The 26,567-nt window shown below is 41.7% G+C and overlaps 2 protein-coding genes and 1 long non-coding RNA gene across 11 annotated transcripts in view; 1 reads left to right on the top strand and 2 right to left on the bottom strand.

Moving 5' to 3' along the window:
• Window positions 1–270: 270 nt before the first annotated feature.
• Window positions 271–4,600, bottom strand: LOC116928491 (protein white). Of its 6 annotated transcripts, none has more exons than XM_032935581.2 (14): window positions 4,467–4,600; window positions 3,123–3,188; window positions 2,872–3,061; window positions 2,570–2,808; window positions 2,454–2,510; window positions 2,283–2,399; window positions 2,136–2,216; window positions 1,911–2,072; window positions 1,505–1,849; window positions 1,310–1,444; window positions 1,194–1,243; window positions 953–1,131; window positions 576–865; window positions 271–492 (listed from the first exon to the last, which is right to left on the bottom strand). In XM_032935581.2, exons 2-14 carry the CDS (start codon window positions 3,126–3,128, stop codon window positions 397–399), a joined length of 1,947 nt encoding a protein of 648 aa, XP_032791472.2. In that variant the 5' UTR covers window positions 3,129–3,188; window positions 4,467–4,600; the 3' UTR covers window positions 271–396. The 6 variants fall into 6 exon arrangements, with proteins under 6 accessions (XP_032791472.2, XP_032791474.2, XP_032791471.2 ...); XM_032935583.2 differs by lacking the exon at window positions 4,467–4,600 and adding an exon at window positions 4,043–4,183; XM_032935580.2 differs by lacking the exon at window positions 4,467–4,600 and adding an exon at window positions 4,004–4,098.
• On the top strand, window positions 2,256–10,957 carry LOC123467987. The gene is made up of 2 exons (XR_006642024.1): window positions 2,256–2,373; window positions 10,641–10,957. It is a non-coding gene; the product is annotated as an uncharacterized LOC123467987 (long non-coding RNA).
• LOC116928488 (pleckstrin homology domain-containing family G member 4B) overlaps window positions 5,381–26,567 on the bottom strand; it is a 26,106-nt gene continuing 4,919 nt past the window's right edge. The window contains exons 1-15 of one of the 4 annotated variants that reach the window (XM_045167654.1): window positions 23,149–23,199; window positions 22,537–22,662; window positions 10,632–10,919; window positions 9,188–9,397; window positions 8,625–8,762; window positions 8,133–8,557; window positions 7,876–8,064; window positions 7,733–7,808; window positions 7,349–7,612; window positions 6,859–7,221; window positions 6,558–6,771; window positions 6,375–6,491; window positions 6,041–6,280; window positions 5,708–5,955; window positions 5,381–5,622 (exon numbers count right to left, since the gene is read on the bottom strand). In XM_045167654.1, the coding sequence (XP_045023589.1) occupies window positions 5,617–5,622; window positions 5,708–5,955; window positions 6,041–6,280; window positions 6,375–6,491; window positions 6,558–6,771; window positions 6,859–7,221; window positions 7,349–7,612; window positions 7,733–7,808; window positions 7,876–8,064; window positions 8,133–8,557; window positions 8,625–8,762; window positions 9,188–9,397; window positions 10,632–10,919; window positions 22,537–22,662; window positions 23,149–23,184 (2,940 nt within the window). In that variant the 5' untranslated portion in view covers window positions 23,185–23,199 and the 3' untranslated portion in view covers window positions 5,381–5,616. Of the gene's footprint in view, window positions 5,623–5,701; window positions 5,956–6,040; window positions 6,281–6,374; window positions 6,492–6,557; window positions 6,772–6,858; window positions 7,222–7,348; window positions 7,613–7,732; window positions 7,809–7,875; window positions 8,065–8,132; window positions 8,558–8,624; window positions 8,763–9,187; window positions 9,398–10,631; window positions 10,920–17,658; window positions 18,527–22,536; window positions 22,663–23,148; window positions 23,200–26,567 lie in introns of those variants that run through there. The other 3 variants (XM_045167653.1, XM_045167652.1, XM_045167651.1) reach the window with 3 other exon arrangements.

Here is a 26,567-nt window from a genome sequence, read left to right as displayed (position 1 = left end):
AATAGGCAAATCTTGGGTAGGCTACTTGCCACGAAACGTGTCATGCAACGACAGCCTATCGTGGCAATATACTCAACCTTTATTCGGGTATTATAGATAACTTGTGATATCTAGGGGTAGGTTTTTAACTTGACGAAGTACTTAAGTTTTGTGTTGCTTGAAGGTGGAAGGAACTGCATTTTAATTTCTTATTGGCAGGTTTGAAAAGACACCAGACAAATATGACGAGTATAGAAGGAGAAAAATAACTGGAAAAGTGAAAACGTTGAATTGGAACTTAAAAGGCGCGCTGAGTTTATTTGATTATTTAAAAAATTGAGAGATTCAAAACCATTAAATGAAGCAATCATGCTTTCCTTGACACACCAACTCAGAAGTTTCTATGACGCTGCAAGTTTAGCGTGACGTTTTCTTGAGCAGTGCTAGATAAGCTACGAATCTAAAACCGAACATAAGGGCGAATAAGCACCCAATGTCACGATAAAAATATGTCTGTTAAAAAAACAGCAACAAAAAATAAAAGAGAATTAATATTTGGTAGCCATTACCGTTTTTACATTGAAACTGAATTTTACCGGTTCAAAGTTGAGACTATCCAGGACGTCCTCTCCAGTACATGTTTGACCAGCAATGGTGACGTTTGCATTGCATAATGGAGAATCAAAAGAAACGCCCTGCCACTGAGTGATGGTTAGGGCACTATTGCCGTACATCAACCAAGAAATATATCGAAGCCATTGAAAGTAAATTGGCACTGATCCATTGTTGAGAAAAAAACCTCCGAACAGCATCAGTGGAATAATTAACGGGGCAGAAAGGGCAGATGATATCTTTGGAGACGACGCTAGGCAAGAAACGAAGTAACCTAAAAGAAAATAAAAAAATTAATAAATAACGATAATAATAATTCGTAATTCGATTTCATACAAATCACAGATAAAGTTAAACATACCAAATGATGCGGCCACGCTGGCCACAATGACCATGATAGCCACAGTAATCAGAAATCTGTTGATGTCCGGATTAAAACCAATAGGATAGTAAGGTATGGCGATGAATAAAAATGAGTACAATAACTGAAACGGTAAATCCGCAAGCATTTTGCAGATTACGTAAACGTCTGTGCGATACCTTCAAGGGGAAAAAAAATGTGAATTGAAAGCAAAATGATCAAGCTTTATGAATGGCATTACATTCCGTTGAAGTGATCACGCAAGAATATCGGCTGCTCCAACGCGAAAACCTAAATTTTCAACAAAACAACAATAAGTCTTCTTTCAAGACAAAACCAGGCAAACATCATACATACGTTAACAACGGCGTAAACGTTTTGAAAGGTGGCATTGGTCAAGAGAATGAAAAGCGCTCCATTGATATTCATGATATCATTGGCGTCAGTAATTGTTTGACCTTTGTAGATCAATGCAAGTAAGGCTGCGACAAACTGAATCATAAAAATAACAAGAATTAAGCAAGATTGTATCAAACAGCAAAAATAACCTACAATGGTTTGGACAGCCTTCATGCGAAGAACACGGGGTTCTCTGAGGACTGTAGTCCAAGATCTCCATAATACAGTGCTGAACTGCGTCGACCATGAAGCTTTATAAGGGGAGCGTTTAAACTGGATGTTTGATGGACCAGAGATGGTGTCCCCGCCATTCGCACTCGCTACAACTGGCTGATTATCTTTCGCCATTTGAAGCAGGTCTTTCCCCATATCAGAGGATTCAAAATTATCGCAAATTTCTTTTACTTTCTTATTAGTTTCTTCTTCTTGACCAGGAATCGAGGCCAATGCGTAAATGAAAAAGTCGGCGGGGTTATGGTTCGGTGGGCACGGCATGCCCTGTAACAGAGACAGTATTTACATTTGAGTCTTCAACACAATGATGAATGAATTTAAATACCTGACTTGCGAAGAAATCAATAGCTTTGTTTGTAGGCCCCATGAAGGCAGTTCGTCCTTCAGCCATAAGAAGAACGTGATCGAACATGGCGAACACTTGAGACGATGGCTGATGAACGGTGCAAACGACCACTTTACCTTTAGATGCCAAATTTTTAAGTGCCTGCAATACAAGCGGTTTTGATTTTAGTACAAAATTCAGAAAATTGCATTTGTTTTGAAGTACCTCAATGATGTTTTGAGCCATGTAAGAATCGAGACCCGAAGTGGGTTCGTCACAAAATATTAGCTGGGGATTGGTAAGAATCTATTTGTTCAAAACTTTAGAGATTAGATAACGTTCTAGGCGTCTATGGCACGGGATTCACGTTACCTCTGTGGCAAAAGCCAGTCGTTTCTTTTCGCCACCAGAAATACCTTTAATGGCTCTTTCGGGCTCGCCAATTAAGGAGTCAGCACATTTGGTAAGCCCTAGTTCAGCAATTACTTCCTAGTTAAAAACACTAAACTGAATGATCAACTGAATACTATATTAGTAATTTACCTCGACTCGATTCATGCGTTCAGCGTACGTCAAATGTTTGTCCATCCTGAGTAACGCCTTCATAAATGAAAGCTCAGTTAAAACATAAAACCTACAACGTGAATTAATTAGGATACCTGAAAGTGCAGTGTCTCCTTTACAGTAAGTGTTCCAACAAAAAGATCATGTTGTTGATTATAACTAGATATACGGGCTAAGGAGTCAGGATTGACCGCAGAACCATTTAGATATCTATCTCCAACGACAGTTAGTTTCCCCGTATTACGGTATGTCAAACAATTTAAAAGAGTTGTTTTGCCAGCTCCACTAGCCCCCATGATAGCCAAAAACTCTCCTTGATGAATAACTCCGCTGACTGGAAACGTAAAACTCGCATTTAAGAATATGTTTCTATAATAGAATTATAGATGCCTGTTACCATTATCTAATATCTTTTTCTGAACTGGTGGGGACTTTTTGCACAAACTGCTAAAGCAACCACCGGATGGCATATTTACGTAAGCTGTCAAGTTTTCCCAGCTATACGTGATCTTCTGTGATGAGTTGGCAGTCATAGGGATGATCACATCGTGGTTATCGCCAGTTTGGACAGCTTCATACTCGGCGTCCTATAGACATTCCAATTTTTATGATTAATATGGTCAACAGAAGTTAAACAGAGCAACATACCTTCATTTTTTACAATTGTAGAACGTTTGTCGTCGCTTTAAGGAAACCGTATCCAAAAAAAGCGTCCTGAAATTGGAAAAGACATTTAGTTAATGTTTTATAGAATTTTCCATGTTTTAACCCTCAACAATGGCATATGAAATGGGAAGAAAGTATACTAAGCAACAAAACTCCGTTTTGGCAGAAGGCTTGGGACATTCTGCAAAGAGATAATGTTATCTGTATTGACATTTGCAATTCAAGAATTTTGTCACTTTCAAATTTACAGAATAGTAATCAGTTTACTTAGAAATTTCTATTTGGAAAGATAGATAAAGTAAACCTTTATTTTTAGAAAATGGTTCTAAAAAAACTCAAGAACAACGCAGACACTAGTTGTCAATGACTATTTTTGGGAATACCATTCACACCAAACTATAACTGATGAAACAATATAAATGCTGTAGCACGTCTCCAATAACACAGAATAATTCGGATGTAAAAACGCCCACTTATATTTTGCGGCGTGCATGTGAAACCACACGACGTCGGCACAATGGCTCACTGAAATTTTTGATATTTTCAAACCATTACCGGAATTTTCCGAATGCTGTCCAACAGTCTTCACAAGTAAAATTCAGAAGAAAAACTCTATCCTGGCTTCTGCAAGCAGCTTTAACCTCTGCCACGACCTTTTGAGTCGTATCAGTTTAAAGTATTCGGATAGCTTATCTTGTTGTTTTTTCTTGTTTAAAGGCGCGCTGTCAGTCAGTGTATGAACACTCGACTGTTTACGCGTTCCAACAGCTTTCTTGTGTAACGGCAGATGGCACAAACGCAATTTCGACAACACACACAAAGATGAAAAAGAGTTTTTTAGAAAGAGGAAATCAGTTACGTACTTCCACAGGCCAAAATTTTCCTGACAAATATGTTCTAACCTGCGTATTCGTAGCAGTGCTGATGTTAACTGATCAACTAAGATAAACGTTCCAAAAAAAGAAAAGTTGTGTATGGCGTAGGCCGGTCGCTTCCAGAGGGACAAAGATGCGCTGTTGAACTAAAATAGTCCCTAAAGACTTTTCACAGCTACCATATTTTCGCCATCGCTACCCAGCGGGGATAGGAATAATTCTGCTAGAGGCTGTTTGACCTTACCAAATAAATAGGTATCTTCACTTCAGTCACTGACCTGGAATTGACTACCGTCACCTTGAACTAAAACTACAAGGCTACGACACAACACACCTAGCGTCAAATAAACTGGTCGGCTACTAGTTACTGAATAAACGTCCAAACAGATTACGAAGAAGAGCCAGTTTAGTTGGATCTAAAAACTATATCATGCCAACAAGAACCGCTTACCTTCGCCGCTTTATGATGAAACTGTTGCCTCAATCGGCTTGGAATAATTGGCTTCCTTGAAAGGAAACACGAACACCGCTCTTCCTTTGGCATGCACGAGATGATGTACTCAGATATTTTCCATGGAAGTTAAGCGACGAAACGAGAACAATTTAGGCGAAATACAATACGTCAAACGCGTCTCGACCACCTAATTTACAATGACGTGTAAAAATGAACGTGAACCGGTTTCTTTGTCAGGTGAGCACGTGTGTCTCAATACTTTCAACCATACAAGGAAACAATTACGAGTTCTTCAAAGTGCGTATTTGTAATCCCATTATGTAAACATATTGCGAATAATTGTTCCTATGCTCCAACTATTTAATGCGCAAGAATGCGCATTAAATCGCTAAGAAAACAAACTTAGGAATTCAATCTGTGTGTTTTTTTTTCCTATTAGATTTTCAAAATTACATTCATGTGTAATTCGAAATGAGTTGTTGCCATTTTTTTTATGCGTTTTAGACACGTTCGTACGTGGAGAATGGGATTTTTCTTCACGCCTTTTTCACAAAAGAGGCAAGCAACTACAGTGCACCTTTTTTAGAATTCAGCTTCTCAGATGTTTAAAAATTAAGATCATCTTACGCAGTTTCAAAAACTACCGAATGACTAGCCAAAAATGATGACACGCCCTTTGTTATTTTTCACTGTAAGTGGTGCATGCGGCTTTAGTTTTTCAAGTGAAAGATTGTGGCTGACGGAAGCATGTCTTGTTTTACCCATACGTGTAAAGGGTTTAATTATTCGTGGTGTTTGTGACAAGGACGAGTTTCCCATGCATTTCACTAAACATGACCAGTACTGCACGAACGTCAGTCCTGGTTGTGGTGAGTGATTTTGCAAATTGAACAAAACTGAAAGGACCATTATTGTTTTTCACTGTTTTATTGGTAAATAATAATCTAACATCATGCTTTCCGTAGCGACTGGACGAGTTAGTGAAGCAAAACAACAAAAAAGGTAACTAGACAGAAACGTAAAGTCCGTTAGTTTAAACATATTTTCAAACGTTTGTAGGGTCTTGCGATTGTTTTCTTATGTACAAACTTGCTGGCGAGGTTGGCGATCGAGGACAACTGTTACTTCGAATTCCGTCTGCCGTCGTCTACATCTAATTAATAACGAATGATAAAAAACCAAACAAAGTGTGTCAGAAGAAGCTATCATAATTTATGGTGATTATGTTTTCGTCATACCTCTGTCATGGGCATGTTTTTGTGAGACGGCGAAGGTGTAATGGGAATCAATTTGTTATTCACATAGAGAGAAATGGGCGTCATATTCGGATAGGGACATGACTTGGGTGAGGTCAGAGGTGATGATGGAGACAGCGTAACCGAATCAACCGATTCGGTGGTGATGGAGCTGTCAGATCTTCCGATGCGGCAGTGACCCGATTCTGGGTCGTCATAGCTCATCGACAGGTCGGCTAAAATTCCCGACTCTACAATCACAATCAAGTTGCAATTTAAAAAGAAGAAAAGGCGGTTAAACGAGGTCGACTTGTGTTGGTTGCGAAATGCAATTACCTGCAGAGCATTGGCTTTGGTTGGTCTTCGATCTGTGGTTATGTAAATTGGCTACTAAAGCAGTAGAGGATGGCGAGTCTTGATGTCCGTTACTGTTCGAACTACGATTGTCATTGACGCTCCCGCTTCCGGACGAGGCCGAAGAAGCAGAGGAGCTGACTGAGATTATCGAGTGAGGCCGCTTGCTGCTACGACTGTCCGAAAGTATTGATCCACACACAGAATGTCGGAATTTCGGTGCTATTCAAATTTTAAGAGGAGAAAGTGGTTAAGTTAACTTCCAGTTTCAAACAACTAGAAACGCATTTCATAACAAACAAGAGTTTTAATTTACCTTTAGCTAATTGTGCGTAACTGATAGACCGATCATTAATTTGATCTTGACTTGGTCGGATGTCCAAACACGGCTTATTACCAATTCCCATTTCAGCCATTTCTGTCATACGAAGTTCTGTTTGAATTATCGTACTTTGTTAGCACTAAAGACTCAGATCCTGTGTAGTGTACAATTCAATACCTCTATTTCTCAATGCCTGTTTCCATAGAATGCGGCTGATGTCATCGACCCACGTCTGTTTAACGTCTGGGTTCGTGGCTTCCATCACGATCGTTTCATTTGGCTTCCGTTTTCGGAACCAAATTTCAAATCGGGTACTCGATTCGCCCATTTTGGCAGTGAAACCTATGTCTGACGTTTTCATGCTATGCTTATAGATATAGATATCCAGATTCTGAAAATAGAAACAAACAAGATTACATTATTTTTATTTTTTTTAAGTCACATTCCTAAACTCGGAGAAGTGCACGGTAATCCGTACCTTGCGTTCCGGATCGCGTTTGGCTTTGCTGAAGAGGATGAGTTCCTCAAAAAGAAATACATGGCGTAGACCCTTCTTTCTGCCTTGCCAACAATAGAACTCGCCCTGACGTAAGAGACGGCCCTGTTCTTTGACGTTGATGTCACAGTCACGTAGCGAATCCATGGCCAACAAATCGTTGCCGTGTCGCAACTGAAAGCGAACCATTTGCTCGGCACCCAAAAGATCAACGTATTCAGGTTCCTTGTCGCCGCTTTCTTTCAGTAATTGCTTTAACAATAACGCGTATTTGCCCATGCGCTGAACTGGTTTCAGCAAATAACTCGCCAGATCCATTTTGTCTCCCAATTCTGTTTGTTTTCTCTATTGAAAAAAATAAAATAAAAAAGAGAACAAGGACAAAGTGTCGCAATGAGTAATAATGAAGCCACAGCGGTGAATGAAATCTTTTGTGTGTGTGAGTGAGTTCTGTAAAATGTATGATGAATACCCTGAAGAATGCCGTTCCATATTCAGCCATCAGGGCGTCGGATTTCGGTTTATTCTTGTTGTAGAGGGCGTAGAGATAAAAATGCTGTTCGTGTCGCAGGAAACACTGGCCCACTAGGAAGGGCACGTTGTGGCAGTGCTCCAGTTCGCGCAGGAAGTAGTGGTGGTGGAAGCCGTAGATTTTTTCAATGTTACCGAAAATGACGTTGCGTTTGCCACGCAGGGCTTGGGGTATGTCCTCGCGTGACAGTTCCGGGATATAATTCTAGCAGGCATAAAACGTATACAGCACGCTCATTAGTTTCTTGTTACAAAAGCCAATTGCGTTGAGAGTTCTCACTAGTAGTTGTAAAAGATAAACGAATAGGCAATTATGATTGGTTACCTCGATTATATACTCCAAAGAGCGGACGTAATCACGTTCAGTTTGAATCATTTCCCGCATGGTGAGAAATAAGGTCCTACAGAGAACAATGCATTAGTAAACGTGTCGTTCAGATTGAAGAAACATGAGTGGCAAAGTTGTACTTTTGAGATTTGATGTTGTCTTCGGTGAATCCTGACTCTTGCATTTCGGCAATGGGCAACGATAAGTCGATGGATGAAGCTCTGCACTGCAAGTGGCTGTTGACGGAAATGGGGGATTGGCAGACTGACACTTCCTCCGAGTGATCCTCTTCCTCCTCTGTTTTGCTACACGTACTGGTAACTCCGCTCCTAAATCAGTCAATCATCTCAATTCGCAATTTCCTTTTGTGAGAGATATTCAATCAAGCCGTTCTTACTTATCCATCTTATTGCCATCCGAAACATCGTCGACGGGCAATGTGGTCTCCGTGCCGGACGTCGACAGTTTCCGGTTCATGGCCAACTTCATCCGCGAGCTCCAGCTGGTCGACGATGAAGAATAGCTGGAGAGTGACGTGCCGGAGCTGTAGGACGTTGTCCCGCGCAGCGGAAGTGGCGGGTAGCCGTTCAAAACCGAATTTGGTTGTTGCTGTTGTTGTTTGGCCAGCGCGTCGGGGCTGGAATTCTTCTTAACACGCAACAAAACGCAATTGCCATCGTCTGCTGCCCTCACCGACTGGTTGCCCGTCTCGTTCTTTTTCCAAATCGGGTAATCTTTACTATTGGATAGGCCATCCACTTTATCCTCGCACGAAGATGCCGCATTCAACTCGGCCACGTTCTCGTAGATATTCGTTTCGACCTGACCAAGCATTAATTTGTTAGTCCTTGAATGGATTTATTCATTTCCAGCTAAGAAAAATCTTTACCTCATCCTTGTCTTGTCGTTGTTGCGCTTGATGCTGTTCGTCCTGTCGTTTGGCTTCATCTTCCTTGACGTAATCTGTCAAGACTCTTCGACGAAATTCCAACAGCTCCATGGTTTCTTGACATCTATTCTGAGCCAACTGCAAGAGACAATGCCAAAGAAAAGGACAATGAAGACATTTATTTATTCTTTTTCTTTTTTTTCTTTTGCGAAATCCTTTCAACACGCAATAAAAGCTACAGAAAGTTAAATGATGTTGAAAAGACGTCAACGTCACATCATTCCTATTCACTAGAATTCTCGAATTGGTTCTTATCTCGAATTTTTCCAATTAAATGTTTGGAAATGATTCATTTTCTACTACATCTCGGCGCCCGATCGAGACTCGTTTTCTTTATACACACAATTGTAAATTGATATATGCACGGCTGTCATGATAGAGGCGATAGCGAAGACAAATGAGATTTCTTGAAAGCAACAGCTCGAGGCAGTCAAGAAACTTGAAAGTGGTTAACCTGATGACGAAAAAAAAAAAAGAGACTGCCTTTTTATCGCTCGAATTACCTTGCACTGGTCGAGTAATTTTGGATTGTCAAGTTTACGGGCCAGGGTGTTGAGGTCTTCTAGCGCGGTCGAGTGCGAAATCTTATCCGCGGCCGACAGGAACGCATCCACCTGGTGAAGAAGGTGACTGGCCACGGACGGAGGACAAGGTTGTTGGTCCAGCTTGAGTTTTGAGGCCAGTTTCATAGCCTCTACGCCCCATTCGTAGGCCTTTGTGGATCGACAAACATAGAGAAAATCAAGAAAATAAAGGGTTATTACCCTTGCCAGCATCATCTCATTGTTCAGCAAAGGAGAAAGTCGTCCTTCGTTTGCATTCCTCCCCTTATTTTTTTCCCCATTTTTATCTCTGAAAAAGGGCAGTTAATAAAAAATGAACCCGGGACTCGCCACCAAAAAGATACGGGTAATAGCCTTCGAGGACGTTCGTCTCTCTTACTACATGCTCAAGGTTGTTACCAGAATTTTCTCTTGCTGGCTCTTTTTTTTTTTTCGGAAAGGGAAAGTTTCTCCCTGCCCTACGGCGCGGACAAACAACACGCACTCTCCATCTTAAGACGCTAAAGCTATATTACAATCCTTAAGCCATAAGAATTTGTTTTTTTCTTTTCTTCTTTCTTATCATAATTCCTGTTTCCAATCTTTTATTTTCTCGGAAAACAAAAGAAAAAGAATAACATCGAATCCTAATACAGAGCTTTTCTTTGATGTGACATTCTCCATTTTTGAAGTTCTCCCGATATGTTGGATTGTGTTCACGCTAGGGCGATTCGGGAAACCAAATAAGGGATGAGACAGATAGCGATCTTTGATTGCGGAAAATTGCGCAGGATGTGACGAGTGTTGACTGGCCCGTGACACAGTTAAGCTCGAAAAGACAGTGGGTGGAAAAGAGTACGCGAAACAAACGAGGGAAGGAAGCCGCCATCTTTTGGCCCCGTCAATATTAAACACTGCAAAGCGTCTTTAATAGAAGAATATAAAGAAATAACTGTTTCGCTGAAAGGAGAAAGAGGCGGAGGAGAACGTCTCATTCTATACAAACGCGAATTTATTCATACAAACAATTGTTGCAAACTTCCTCTTTTCTCTATCCCCGCCTTGAAGTGATTCTCAATTCAAGGTGCCACTCACTTCCGTGCCATTCAAAAATGAAAAAAAAAAAATATGGACGATACACGACACACAAAAAAAACAACCGTTTTCTCGCGTTCTACTTATCGTCGCATTCAAGAACCGACTATAAATAAGTTTTTTCCACCCGAAAAAAACTCTATGGGATTTTTCTACGTCGTGTTTTAGTCACGAAAAAACCCACACAATATCAAGATAGCTGGCGAGGTGTTTTATTAACCTCATCAAAAAGAAAAAAAAAAAAAAAAAAGAGGAGATGTACTGTAAATAAATTATGCATAAATTATGATTTTTTGTTTGTTTCACGTACCTTATCGAGGAGTTCATAGCAACGGGAGGTATCCTCCAATCGCTCGCGGGTATCGTCCAGTCGATGACCGAACTTGGAAAGCTGGGATTGCAGCGAAGAGGCAAGGTCGAGGATACTGGTGTTGCTGCTGGATATCGTACGACCGGCACTGGAGCCGACAGGATCTTCGGCGACCGCCAACTGTTCGTCTCTCGACTCAGCGGGAACTAACGTAGAGCCCGGAGTGGCCGTCACGCCGGAATCTCGCTGCAATTCTTCCAGTAGTTCTTTACCTTTGACAATTTGTTTCTTGGGTGCCAAAGAAAAATAAAATGAAATGAAAATCAGATAAGAATCAAAGTTATGTTAAAAGCATTTAAATCTCCTTTTAAAACAAAATTTGAAACGGGGTAGATGGGAGAAAGGAAATCTAATAAGACACACACAGTCCACAAGGGGTTTTTGTGTTCACGTTATAACTAGAGGGCAGAAACGTTGGGACAAACAAAAGGGAAAACAGAAAGGGGTTATTTTGAAAACAGATTTCAATACAATGGGCCATTTTATTCCTGCTTCTCTTTCTCTCTTTTGCTACGCAGTTCAATAACGCGGAAGGGACGCGGAGAAGAGAAAGTGACCCGGTCCCGCGCCGCGTTATTACAAGAAAACCTTGCATTCGACCGGAGAGTCATGTAGAAAGGGAGAAGTACGATGAAAGAAAAAAAATACATATACTTGAGTGCAGAAAAAGTGAAAACAACCGCTAACTAAACACCAGGTTAAGCGTGATTTTTTTTTCTTTTCTGTCTTGTTTTTTTTTTTCAAGATACTTGCTAATGAACGTTGGCGACAGATTGAAATCTTGAAAGACGCGAATGAAGGAAATTTGACAACAGACAAGCAAAAAACAATGGAATAAAGAATGAAATAAAGAAATGACTTTTAACAAAAAGACACGATGTGAATATATTACAAACGAGAATTCGGTGCTGTGGCGCTTACGGGAAATTCATAGGCCGCTCACGAAAAAAATGTATAGCCAAACTTATTATTGCCGTTGGTTTCGCTCCAATGACTATGTCGTTTGCCTTCTGGAGCTGAGAAAAATTCGACGCTTAAAAAAACAAAACAAAAATCCCGTTGCGCGTGAATGATTTTGGCCGACTTGATATTCTAGCGGATTGTATTACTAATATGTTTTTGAAAAAAAAAATAAATGGTGATAAAAACTAAGATAAAGAAAAATTCCCGACCAAGTCCACGGACAACAGGCCCCTTACAGAAAACAAAAAACAAAATGATGAACTGCTTCATTATTCAAGATGCCAGAAGGACCGTATTCGACGTGGGCATTAAAAAAAAAAAATACGAAGAATAAAAAGAGGCTGCTGAGAGTGACGTTTAAAGAATTCCGAATAGAAAAAAAAAATTGTTGGCCGTCATCAGCGTAGCATCGTAATAAATTGGAACGCAGCAAAAGGTTCAACTAACGGAGCTGGCCTATTCGCCTTTTATTTCATTTGGTGGTAGCTGGTACGTGCGCTCACGCTGATATACTAGCGAGCTAGCCAGCTGACGCTTTTCTTTCACTATAACTCGTTCAATTGGCTCATAGAGACGGGCGTTCGGACCGCTACTACTTGAAGCAGCGGCCAACAAAAGGGCACCTCAAGTACCACCAGCGGCTACGTCGGTAAAGATAAGCACACGGCGAGAACAGTTAGACGGAGAAAACGACCTTGGCAGTTGCTGAGAGCTCTCTTCAACATGATGTATCGTCGTCGCAATCATCGCCGCGGAAGATCGTCAACCACTTGAATCGGGAGCAAGGACGTCGTGCCCGATCGACCGGGCGCCTACCCGTCTTGTCATCGGCAAGGCCGATGGCGGTTTCATTTTAATGAATGCACGAAGGCATTGGTCCGGAAAGGCTACACGGGTATGGAGACGACGGCCTGGTTTCTTCATTTTAATACATTGGGATAATCAAAACATGGGTCGATCAGCCCTGAAGGAGTTGCTGCAACTGCGGTCATAAGGGCGTCAAGTAGGGCGGATCGCCCTCACTGGGGGTCACTTTACACTTAGATGGATTCCCAGCGCTTCTGTTGATGATCCAGGTCGTGTCTACAATGAAGACCCCAATCAATTATAGGGGCACCAGCACAGTCTATTGCGTTATAGCTTTCGCTGGCTAAGGAAATGATGAAAATATATCATTACAACTAGACCCCAGAGTCTTTCCTTGTCATTCTTCTACTACCCCCCCATACTGTGCCGAAAGTGGCTCTACATTATACATGTTGACAATTCAGACTGTAGACATGCTCGCCCTATCTCTAATAATGACGCTAACAATCCAAATGGTCCCGGATGTACACGCGTCCTCGTTTTACTCGCACTAATCAAAAGAATACCCTCTCCCTTCTCTCTCTCTCTCTGTGTGTCGTTGATGCTCTTTTCGTACATGTGTAATCGATTAGATTTGGACACCGAAATGCCATGCTAGCCGCGCACGCTATACACGCCAACAGCTTCACTTATGTTATGGATGAGAGAAAGATGCGCTTGCCAACACGGTCAACTGTATCCACAATGTTCCATTATCATTTAGAAAGGCTATTTTTTTTTCTATTACTAAATTCATAACAAAATCCTCCCAGAAAAAAAACAAAAACACTGGTTACGAACATACTACTGTGTCATTGTGCGCAGGTGTTTGAGCGGTAGGCAAGTTGTGTTGGCACACATTTGCGCTTGAGGTTCGGCTGCGAGTTGACCGATTCCCCAGGAGGCAATAGAACGGTTGTTTTGAGATGTTTCCATCTCTGAGCATCATCTAAAATCTCCCATCCCATTTTGCTGTTAGGGCTATCGGCAAACATGTACACACAATGTTCCGTAAGATAGGAGGGAGCGGTAGCGCAGGTTACACGTTATTTTGACCAATCGCGCCGAGTACCGCTGCTCCAACTAAATAGTTTATCCTACGTGATTTTTTTTTGACGGATTATGGGTTTGAAAAAAAAAACGCAGCAACCGAATGCTTACGTGTATAAAGTGGTTATTTTTTGTTTTTGCTTGTTATTTATACTTTTTTTTTTTTAATGGATGCAATACTCTGGCATTTGCCTGCAAGGTTCAGAAGAGACGGGTTCTAAGAGCCTTCGGTCGCGGATGCTTGCTTCTCGCCAAGTCCAAACAATTTTCGGTGATGAAATCAAAAACTAAAGACAGATAACGAGTGCGGGACATTTCCAAACCCGTTCATACACACACACAAAATCCATTTGGGATGACTGAACCATCGAGCCTTTGGAATGTTCCAAGACGATCACGAATCATATATAGAATGGAAGGGATGGATGGGGATTTTTTAAGTTTGTCGGGACTGGAGAAGAGTCGGCAGAGAAAGTGCCACGTCGTGCATTCGATTCCATCAAAGAAAATGACAATCACGATAAAATCCAAGTTCGTCGTCGCTACGAGAGGGGACAACAACAAAAAAAAACAAACAAAAAACTCCCCCACAAAAAAAACAAACGACAACAACAAAAAGAAAAGTGAAAAGAAAGGCAAGAACCGAACGCTCGTTTGAAAACGTTGCCACTTGGACGCCCTGGCCGGATATTTAATGGGGGGGGGAAAACCAACAACTTTTCTTTTGCAGCCGCCTCCGGGTACTGGAAAGTCCCGAGGCCAAGTGGCAACTTCCATGTCTCAATATTAATTATGAAATATGACAATAGGCAAACAAATAAAAAACAAAAAACAAGAATCCAATCAACCATTAACGATGGCGTGTTTGAGACTCCAACAGTCATGGAAATACAGACGGTTTTTAAAGGCCCTTTTAACCTATGCACGATTGGAATGCCGTCGTTTTTGACGATCCGATTCGCTCACTAAATTAGACGAAAGGATATTTAAAAAAAAACTGTCAAAACTTTGGTAAAGGCGGTCGTTCAACCGTCACCACTTATTAGTAAATCCAACTATTTACAGCGGAAAAATAAGTCGTTTATCAAACGGAGATGGGGGGGAACGTTGGATTGTTCCGCAGTTAGCATTGAATATTCATGGCGAATTAGCAGTGGGCGAGCGTTTGACACGCGCCAGAGATCAAGTCGATATTTATCTAATAAATCCATAATTCAACAGTTGGCCCTATGTTTGCGAGGGTAGAAAATTAAAAAGGGCTGCGTATGTGAGAGATTACTGAGGGGGGGGGGGATTTTTCTGGCAGCATATGGCCAGTTATTGCCACAAACTCCACGGCCACAAAACGAGGGGGGAGAAGCATCGAAAATAACTTAGCCAACAGATCAACTGTCAACTGGAATCAGCACACACACATATTGTACATATTAAATTATGTTGGTAAGAGTTGGGAAACAGCCCGTTGTGTTCGCATTTCATCTGTTGCAGCCGCTCCGGTTTTTTTAGGGGTCTTCGCAAGCTGACCCCGAGCGACACAGTCCATTGGCCGTCAAATAAACGACAGAAATTAAATGTCGGGGAGGGACATTCGCTTTGTGTAAAGGCGAGAAGAGGGTGAAGTTGACGCAGTATTGGGAAAATAAGAGACGCTCTCCTCTCAGCGTTCCTCTTGTTCGCAATCGCCGAACAAGAGGGCGCACACACTAAACACAGTGATGGAGGGGAACGAGCAAAAAGAAAAGAAAAATGTTCTCTTATTCTCTCGTTTAAAGAGGGAAAAAACCATCTGCCGGGTTTAGTTACGCCCTCTTCGATAACCCGACGACGACCCAAACACGTGACAGATATACATAAAAGGCCGCCTACACAAAGGGGGGATGAAGAGGAAAGAAAAAAAAAAAGCTGAGGGGGAGGTTCATCCTCCCTTGTTCCGATCGTCCCCTCTTTTTTGTATGAATATAGGGATCCAGCCTCTTTTCGATGCACGAAGAACGTTCTCGTGTAAACATTCATCCGTATAGCACAGCTGAATAGACTTTGAAAAAAGGGAAATGTAAAAAAGAAGATCCGCATCCATCCCCTCGTTGAGCTCAAAAGGATAAAACATTTTTTTTTTGCTGTCAAGAGGAGGACGATCTGTTATATCATGTTCTCCACTTTGAATAGCCGTGTGCGGATTTTCTTTCCGTATCCAAGGCAACCGCTGCTACGATCGTTCAAATCACTCGTAGGGATCATTTTTAATTGAGCCATTGATAACTATAGAAACGGAAAGTTCATCACAGTCATTGAGTTACTTCGCTTAGTTATCGTCGCATGGAACAATCAACGAATTCCACGATTCGTCGGCCATCCTTCTCCGTAAAAATCAAACGGGAGTTCAAGGAATTCGATGGGGTTAACGGTTCATCGGATACGCATCCGACCAAAGTAAAATAAAAGGAAAGATTAGGATTCTCTAGCCGGCTACACATTATCTGATTATTTTAACGTGAGAACATCCTCGTTCGTTACCCAATTCGTCGAATTTGCAAGAGTAGTATTTCTTAACCAGCGATTCGTACACACACACACACACACACATAGAGAAACATGAACGCGCAATTCCAAGGCAACCGACTTCCCGGAAGACGACTACCGTGCGATCAACAATCCAGTCGTAAACATCAGAAAGCTGAGACAGATTGACAGGCTAACCGACGAATGCAAATGAGCTTCAGCAAACATATCCATCTATCTCGAAAATTGTTATTTATCAGTTTCTCCTGATCGCCGATGCTTTGGCAACTGAAAAAAAGAAAAAAAAGCTTTTATTTTTGGTTCTATTCTTTATTTTGGCGTGTCTATTGTTTCTTCTCGGAAGACGTCGGTTGCCCCGTTGTTGATGAAGGCGCGACGAAATGTTGTGGGTGAGAGAAAGTTACGTGCTTCTCATAGAGATCGATGCGATTCCTACACTCTCGCTCGCCTATACGATCAGAGCTTTCTCGAAACGCGGAAACGCACGATAATCCCGGCGACCTCTGACGCACCCCTTTGGTTTCCTTATTCCCATATCGATATATGACGATGTTTAAAAAAAAAACAAAAAACAAAATGCGAGTTTGATAGGAAAAACACGCATCGGAAGCATCGAGGAGAAAGAGAGAGAAATCTTTTATAGAGCAGCAGGCGAAAAGTTTAGTGGGTGATTCACGAAATCCAAAAACCGCAACAACTTGTATATACGCCGTACAGAAGAAGGCCGAATATTTAGTATGTTTTCATGATACGAGCTCGTTAGATTCTTTGCTTTCACCCTGAAAACGAGAATCCAATTTTCTTGTTGTTTGGCTGCGTATAGGCCAAACGGGCGGTTGGACACGGCCGCGCTGCTCCGGAAAAAAACAAAAAACAGACACAAACAACCTCGAGAGCCAATAAACAATGCTAATGACAATGGCGATCGTGTAACGTAATTGTGTTCTCGTTATCGTCCACTAGTAGTCGACCATAAGAGCCAACAGATTACGCCATCAAGTATTCTTCCAAAGACTATCACGATGATGAGACTAGCCAAACAGTTTGAGGTGCCCGCGGAAGATGAAGGGCGGTCCCGAGATTATTTTATTTTTTTCTTTTTCCAAAACTCATTATTCTCATTTTCACCGTCTTTTGTTGTAGCATAAACACGGCAATAGAAGAAAATTTTTTCTTTTGTTTTCGTTTGTTCCAGTTATGAGGTCGGCCATCAACATTTCGTTTCGTGATGACTGGAAGGTGGACTCGCATCGTTGATCATCGAGTTCACTAGACTTTATCACGTGTAAGATGCAGGTCTGCCTCCGCTGTATACCGTGCACACTGTTCTTTTGGCATCACCCAGCCCAGGTGGCTATGCCAATGCCCTGCGAGTTTCGAGAGGTCCAGAGCAACCAACCCCCAAAAATCGAATTCTACGAAGAAGATGGCAACGAAGTAACTAATGTTCAGCGGTGAAATTGGCGCCTTTTTTTTTTTTTTTTTGAATGATGGATACGTCAAATAACTAAATAACGCCATGCCTGAAGCCAAAGAGATCTTCGCTAGAACGAAATACGAAACGGGGCGACCTGTGCTGCGATCATACCTGGTGATGATAGGGCGGGGATTCGGTGACGGCGGCGAACCTATTGGCGCTGTACCACGCATCAGAATGCCTCTGGTTTATCCAAATTCGATTGACGCCCGACGGGGCGGAACTGTTGCGCAGTGTAATCGGCGGCAGGTAATGCTGATACTGTGGATTTTTGCGGGTGACGCAAAGCGGATGCTGGTGATGGAATTCGCTGGAAGGCACGCGCTTGATCCGCACCAAACGACAGCCCGTCTCACTCGGCCTGGCGACGCTCATTTCTTTTTGTTTCGTCTTTTTTTTTTTTTCAAGTGTAACCCAAATGACGCATTCGCAACGTGATAATTTGGTCTTTTCTTGAAGGATTTGATTGTTTGCTCTTTTGTCAGCTGGCTCTCAATAAAGGAAAAATCTCGTTCCTCTACCACCCGCGCACTGAGCAATAACGTCACTAGGTCGTCTGCCTCAACAAACGGAATCCGTTAGGCTCACTATTATTAATTTTGATGAGATGCATCAGCAACACCAGATGCTGATGCCACTGTCAAGATGAAACGGAATCCTCCGGGCGATCAGGTATGTAAGGTAGTCGTCGAATGAATGATCAACGGCCATAACGGCAAGTTTTCACTCCAACAGCAATTTCCTTGTCCGTCTTTCAAATTCACGTTTTTTAAATAACAAACACGTTGAGAGAGAGAGAAAGAACTAAACTGAGAGAGCGAACGATTCGTGCGTACTGATCTGAGCAAGGACGGCACCGAACTGTCAGATAGCCCCACCGCAGGACTCGAACATACCCCACTAGTCTGCTAACCCTGAGTCGCTGGATAACACCCGGCGTCAAGCCAAAGACGCAACAGAAAGAAGGCGGCCTCAACACTACGCCCGGATTGATTTGTTCTTTCCTCGAATTTTTCGTTTTTATATTCAATTTTGAATCCCCCTTTTTTTTGTAGGTAATATTATTTATCTTTTCTCAAGTGAATAAATAAATCGAAACCCTTTCTTTGTTTTGCTATTCGTTTTCGAAGTATTAGCTTAATGCATTTGTTAATCACACGGGATTTGAACTGATTTCCATGTGATACGAGGCACTCATTGAACTCGAAAAGCCAGCTGCCTAGCAAGAAAAAAAGCTTCTGGGATGTTGAAGAGACTGGTAGAGGCTTTTAGTGCTGGTGAACGTCCTCGCTTCTCGGCTCGTTCACCTTGCCACGTCTTCAAACGCTCTTTACACGCAAACACAAATGCACACGCTGGACAGAGACAGACGCCCATCCATGTAGTTTGTTTTCGTTTTTGCATTCGTATGTTTTATTTCTCATTTATTATTATCATTTTTTTTTTTTTTTTGTAAAGCGCTAACAGCGTGAGATTAGCATCGTCAGCATCCGCCTAATAAGCAACTTTTCATAAAGTCGATCCGGCAAGGGTCGAAGAACAAAAGACCCTTTGCCCGTCATTTTGAGTAGGCTCCATCAGCAGGCATATTTTGGTTGAAAGTAGTAAAAAAAAAAAAATCCCGCTTTGAAATCGACTAATGAAGTCCCGTGGTTGCGTTCATCACAAACGCACGTACCGCTCGAAGCTAACGATCCAATGACGTGACTGTCTTGTTTTGTTCCAACTCTTTAATAGCTCATTTTAGCCGTGAAACATACGTATACACATCCACATGCAGACACTCGAGAAGAATACAGCAACATAAGAAATAAAGGTATCGGCTCTGATGGAGCGTGAATAATCAGTCTCGTCCCAGAAACCCGACACCGAACGAGACGCTCGGCGTCGACGACGAAGGGCGGCCCGTGATTTGATCAGCTCACGTTTTGGGCTTTTGTTTTTCCCATGACGATTGCGACGTTCGTCCACCTTCCCCCTGCTGCTACGCTGACTGATTTGAGCCTACGAATTTTTTGGGAGGGAGATGTCGGACGAGATTCTACACAGCATTATTACACGGTGTCTTACAGAATACGAAGAGAGTCTGAGACTATAGAAATAGAAGGAAAAACAATTCCCAGGTTCTGTACGGTCGATCGTGCACGACGATAGAAGCAATAACCTAAACACCTATAAGCTGTGACAAGGCCGGCCAGTAGGTACTGGGACTCTTGTGAGGATCTTGACCGCAGCACGATAGAATCGAGCTCACTTAAATGGCGTGACGTTAGCTTGTATACTTGTTTCTATCCACCATTCCACATACATAAAGTGCATATGTGTGTGAAGGATACGCGTAACATAAAAATGAAAAAAAAAAAAAAGGCCAACATTCGGACAAACGACAGATGGTACTGCTGCTGCCTCTTCATCTACCTCTTCTTGGTTTTTCTCCTCCTACTTTTCCCCTATTCTATTTGCCCCTTATTTATTTTCTATTTTTACTATTTTTTTTTTTTTTTACTTCTTTGAAAATGTGCAATAAATCGCGGCTGCTCCGTCACGGTCAGGTGAGTGAACTTGGCACTGGCCTTCCATCTTTTTCTTCCGCTTCCAATGTTGGCCTTTTTGTTACACGTTTGAACGACCAGCCCCGTCCGCGTCTCTAGTGTTTACACCCAAAGCTTGGGTTTTTTTTTCAAAAGGGTGAATTATAAAACTATACACGTAGCTATTTGGGCAAACTAAATGATAAAACTGATTCAAGCAATGATGGAACCAGGTGCGCGTCTTCGAAATGTAGAAGAATTCCGGTGTAATTCGACTTGTTTCTCTTTCTTTTTTTCGCTACTCTTTACGACATAATAATGTGAGAATTCAACTGGAAAGTAATCGAATTTTTTTGCAGTATTCGCACGTTTTTGTTTTCTCCGGTGTTTTTTTGTTTTTGTCACATCTTTTTATAAGAGCAGATTTTCTCCATTGTTATTCAGCTGATCGAAAACGCCTCTCGGAAAGAGAAAGAAACAACAGCAAAATGATCCGAAACGATTAACATGGAGACCTTTTCATTACTGCGTGGATTCATCACAGCGATACAAATTGCTTAAGAGTCACCTTTTTTTTTCTTTTTTAAAAGTGAAATTGGGTCAAAAAGTTCTACAAAATATCGCTGTTTTCTTTTCCATCCACATCCTCAAATAAAAAAAAAGCGATTAAGCGATTCACCTTTGAAATATTTTGATAGCGGTGAAAGAATTTTTTCGTTTAAAAATAAACAAAAAATCTGATGCGCTATGGAAGAATTGTATGAAAAAAAAAAAAAGGAAAGAAGGTGTCCTCTTGTTTGCCGACGGGCTCTCGAATTATGAGCCATATTTCGCCCTGTTCACGGTATTCCAGGCATACCAGCGAGAAGAGACGTTAATTGCACGCTTTCAGGAAAAGGAACTTGTGAGGATATACAGCGTGTATACTATACATGTAAATGTATAGTAAACATCTTTCTTTCTTCTCGTTTTATCGCCTTGTACTACACTTCTTTCAGTTAACGTTAAGTACAATACCCGAAACCGGGTCAACCGGAGCCATTTTTTTTTTTTGATACATTTCCGAACCAAGATTGTGAAGGAAACGCGCTCTGCCACCTAACCATCCACCACGGAACAGGCACGGTTACAGCATAGACAATTCCCAATTATCCTCCTTGGCTTTAGATTTTTTTTTTTTCCTGGTGTGGTGACAAAACGTACGACCGTGCTAAGCCGAGGAATTGCTTACACAACGATAACGAAATGAACAACATCGACATACGCACGTCTATTTTCATCGCATCAGTCGTCAACTTCTACTTACGATTCTCCTCGTAGGAAACCTTGACAGCTCTCTAATCGGGTAAACTTTATCCAACATTTTGAAGTGAACGATCGATTCACTACGGTAGTGGCGGAACATTTTTTATGTTCAAATTACAACCAAATGTTGGCGGATGAAATGAAAGGCGGAAGCGCGTCACGTGTGCTCTCACCGAACAGAGAATGACGGCGCGGAAATACGACGCTGAATATTTAGCAAACGGACTGCCGGATGCGCATTCGAAACGCGCACACGTCAGTTTCCCCGAGCCGGTTTGTTTTTTTCTCAACAGGAAAAACAAATTAAAGGAAGAATTTAATGTGACGAAAGAGGAACTTGCGTCTAAAAGCAGAGAAGTATTGCATCATTTCCATCTGGGATTCAAAACATTCTGTTACTTTCTATCAATAAAGGAAGTTGTTGTTCAACATGTATGACACGGCTAATACCGCTTCTGGTTTTTTCGCCTCCCGCCTACTTTCTCAACTGCCAAATTTACGTTTATACGAAGTATAGAGATTTTCAGGAAAGAAAGAAAAAAAACGAAATCATAAGTTACAGACTGCTGTCATAAGCGGGCCGTTTCTTAGGTAATTGACGTGAAGGCTGTGAAAAGTGCGGCTTCATTTAGTCGAACCAGGTCACCAACCACCACGGCATGTAAAAAAAAACTATCCTGCACTTTCAGCCAAACTCGAAATATATATATATATATAAATCGAGCTCGAGATTGACCTTAAAGACCTCGTCGGTCTCTTTTTTTTCTTCTTCCAAAACCTCAGCTCGTACTGATGTGACGTCTTTCTCGGTCTCTCTTTCCCTCCCTTTTTTCACCTAACTGACAATGAAAGTAGGCTGACACATTTCCCACCTGCCGATGATCGCTCGACTTCCCAATTCGAGCGTCAGGTAAGCATAGTGTTCAACCTTACACCGTATACCACCTCTCGTTTTTTTACACTGAATTCGAACTCTTCTCACGACTGAGCCGATTCTGACAGATTTTTACGGGCATCCGTATAATTTATCACTACACGCTATTAGCTGTCTCGCATTAACGCCATCGATACTAAAGTTGCATAGCAGGATCACGTCGGAGAAACAAAATGAAAGAGGGTTTGTAGAATGAAAGAAAATATCTTTCGAACTTACCTGGGCTAGTATGAGGAATCGTTGAAACTCTCGCTGTTGCGACTTGGCGGCGGCTAACGAGTCGGCCAGCGTGACGTGATAGCGTGACAGCGTTTCCTCACCTTTCCGACACAGCCAAGAAAGGATCTAGAATAGGAAATGCAAGTCTGTGTTTTAATATCTTGTGATTGGAATGTGGAACGGCGATCAAGTGGCAGACTACCTGAAACAAGATTCACACGTAATAGGGATAAGAGAACGAGTGAGCAATCGACCCCTGCGCCGTTCCCATATTGCGTTGAAGCAGGTCGACAGGTGTCGCGTGCATTTAACGAACAAAGAAAAGTTTCAACAGGTGCAGCACAGTCTTAAAAATTTTGTGTCCCTTTACTGCATTTGTGTATTTTTTGGATTCACATGACGCGGACGAAGTCTTTTATTACGGCCTATCAATACAGCGTTTTACACTCTTTTGAATTCGATAATAAAGAGAGTCAACAGGCAGTTTTGTCTATGTCATGTGAATCCTCAAAACCTTACGAAACTAATATTTACGTGGACCAGCATAAAACGTTCTTTTTTTTCTCTCAAATGGGTTTCAAATCGCCAAAAGACAGTCGTAACCAGTATTACCTGGTTAAGAAACATGACAGGTAACAGACTTCGCATGTGCAGACGTAATAAACTTGTTCATAACAATGCCATCTACTGTTTGCATAAAAACTTTTTGGTTAACGACACCTAGTGGTGTTTTTAACAACTCCACCTACGCCATCTAGCGGACATAAAAGTCATAGTGTTTTTTTTTTCCAAAGAAGAAAACAAAATTATCGGTTGATGAGCGCTTTTGAATTCCAGCCTTCAAACACGCAAAACAAGCAAAAAAAATTTAAAAAAAGGGTGTAATTATCGTTTGCACTGACAGGTATAATTAATAATAACTGAAAAGCTTTCCCAAACGGTCTCTCTGCAATAATTGCCTAATTACTATCCTACCGGAAGGCGTATAATTAAATTATGTACACGAAACTTCTCTTTATCATAAGAATAAATCAAATTTATGGCTCGGAGTTACATTAGCAATGGTTGCTGGAAGAAGCGCACATTGCGTACTTAACACGGCAGTTAATATTTATTTCGGTATTGCTCCAGTGGTTGTCCGCAGAGTGAAAACGATCTGCGTGAAAGCTGACCACCATCGCCACCGCCATTTCGGCGGTGCCGACATGAACAATGCAATATCGAGCTCACGAGTTCCTAATGCAGAAGCGGCAATGCAAAGTTTTCGTTCTAGGTCGCAGGAAGAGACATCAGAAAAGGGAAATAATTTTTACCCGCAAACTAAATAGCCTACGCGTGAAAAAAATAAAATAAAAGGGAAATGGGGTAAAACGAGAGCCGGCAGAAAAAATGTGGAACATGTGTAAGTTACATTGTACGTGAACATATGCATGCATGTGTAGAGATAGGGTGCAAGCAAGCCAGTAGTTGGGTGGAGCCCTAACAGTGGGAGCCGCAGGCTAAGGGAGCGGAACAACCGGGACAAACTAACGGTAACGCGATTTTTCAAACTGATTCGCCTATATATTTATATAGTTATGATAACTGGCAAAAAATTACTGCGTGCGAACATACAATCTTGGTGAACGTCCTCTAGCTTTTCAGCATTCCATTCGCATTTTATTCGCTAATCAGCTAATCCCCGCGAGTTTCAACATTCAAATGTACTGTTTTTCTCTCTTGAAAAAAATAAAAAATTCATTATCACGTTAACGACAATGATAATCAAAGAACGAGAAAAAAAAAATTATACCGTTGATGCAGCATTTAGACAGGTTGTGTGTGCGTGTATCAAGATCACCATCAGAACCAACTGTAATTCCCACCTATGGACGGCCCCGGAACGGAACAAGTCCGTTTGACCTCTGAACCCGACCCATCAAACCCAAGTAATTAGTTTATACCGTTAGATTTAATCACAAGAAGCAACAACAAAGCACTATCAAGAACGTGATGCCGGCCCATGGAAAATTCTCGAGGTTAATGGGACAACCCTCCTGAAGCTACCGTGGTAGTTCCCCAAAATACTACAGATTAACGCATTTCATTAGACACAGCTGGGCTTCCGGTCTGATCGACTCCAACGGTACATTTCCGTGGCTCGGTAAGCCGGACGGAAAGATAAAAGAAAAGAAAAAAACAACACCAAAGAAGTAGGTACATGTGATGGTTCTCGACTAGTTCATGTTCATCGTGATCGTCGATTGTGTATACATTCCATGACCGTGTCCCTTATCGATAAACACATGTTGAACTTTTGGCTGTGTGGACCACACGCGTCTTGAATGGAGGAATACCACAGGTATAGAGCGAAAGCCAATAAGCATATGGGAATAGGCATATGGCTAAAGAGCATTTCGTTTGATCGATGAACGCGTCATTGGTTCGATCGAGCGAGACAAACAAAATACCAATCGAATAGTAATGCATGATGTATGGGCTCTGTCCAGCCGGTTCAAGAAAAAACAGAAAAAGGCAACTCGTTCGATTTCTCTTCGTGCATATACGGCGACGTTAACAAACCAAGATCTATACGAGTTTCAGATGGAAAAAGACATGTAGAGCATGTAACGTGTGCTATATGCAAAGGCGTAGGCTAGAGAACAGCTTGCAAGCGTGCGTTATGTTTAATGAGCTGTTTTGATCCAGATCAGGCTCGGCTAATTATTCGCACGTTAACTAGGAGAAAATTGACGTGTAAATCAACAATAAAGAGGCCTGAACGTCACTACATCGCATTAAAAAGCGTTCACAATTCCAAATTCGTCTGGGGAAGAACAAAGAACAAAGAAAACGGCGGAAAAAAGGATAAACAGAAAAAAAAACGAAGGAAAATTTGGTGTAAAATTATGGAGCGACACAAAAAGAAGAAAAAAAAGGAAGACGAAACCATCACGCTTGGACGAGCGTGACGAAGTACGAGAAAGTATTACAACTCTCTGTTGTCCATTTCCCATTGCGATGGACTCTGAACGAGTTCGTTAGAAATGTTATTAGGTAACCACCACCTATACGAATGGTGTACTCTTCCCCATTAAACCAAATTAGCAGTCTTTTCAATGTAATAACAACTACCAATTCAAACAGTGATCAGCGGGAAATCGCCTGTTTTTTTACGACAACCTAATCACATTGTATCTTATAGCCTATTCTTCGATTTTGACGTGATTGCTGATCATCTGATTTGCCACCCACAAGCGGAGAAATCTTGTCCCATTCCCCGTGAAACGAAGGATCGTATAGACGAGTCCGACTAATTACGATGAAACCTTTGGTAATTTGAACGAAAGGGTTCAACGATGAGGATGTCACATGATCTGAATGAAAGGGGGCAGTAGTGATAACTGAGCCATGATTTCCTGCTACTGGCGTTCGATTCGTAAAAGAGCGAACGCAAGAGGAAAAAAGAAAAACACATTAAACGCGTGAGAAACGTGAACACATCAGCATTCACGCCCATGCAGTTGTGCCGATTCGGCCAAATATCTTCTATCCCGCGTGGCTTTCCCCAAGACTTCGAATAACGTGTGGGGGCCTCTTGGTGTTCAAAGATGGTCTTGGATAAGGAGACCGTCACCTCATTAACCATTCTCACATAACGAAAACAAAACAAAAAAAACTTTTTTTAAACATCGTTTTCCATTTTTTTTTTTAATAGCTATTTCCGTGTTGCACCGTCTGCTTCCCAGTAGAAAGATAGACGTGTACCCACCACCCATTCAAATTTTTAACTCCCAGCACGAAGTTTCGGAACTGCGGAGAAAATGGTCGTTATCTTAAATATTAGCCTAAATACGCATGCCAGTATACTCAGAAACATCGTCATCTCAAGCCCTCCTTGAAATCTAGAGACAGTGTGTTTGTAGGGATGAGGAGGAAACCATTTAAGGACAGGTCTGGTATATACATGGGAAATGGTGCTACCAACACAAACGTTCTCCTCCAATGATTTTCACGACTCGGAGTCGCCGACAATTTGGTTTTGATCTGTT

Source organism: Daphnia magna, unplaced genomic scaffold (assembly GCF_020631705.1).
Source record: "Daphnia magna isolate NIES unplaced genomic scaffold, ASM2063170v1.1 Dm_contigs255, whole genome shotgun sequence".
NCBI classification, from domain to species: Eukaryota; Metazoa; Arthropoda; class Branchiopoda; order Diplostraca; family Daphniidae; genus Daphnia; species Daphnia magna.
Note: the sequence above shows the minus strand (reverse complement) of the source record. Positions and strands in the feature narration are given on the sequence as shown.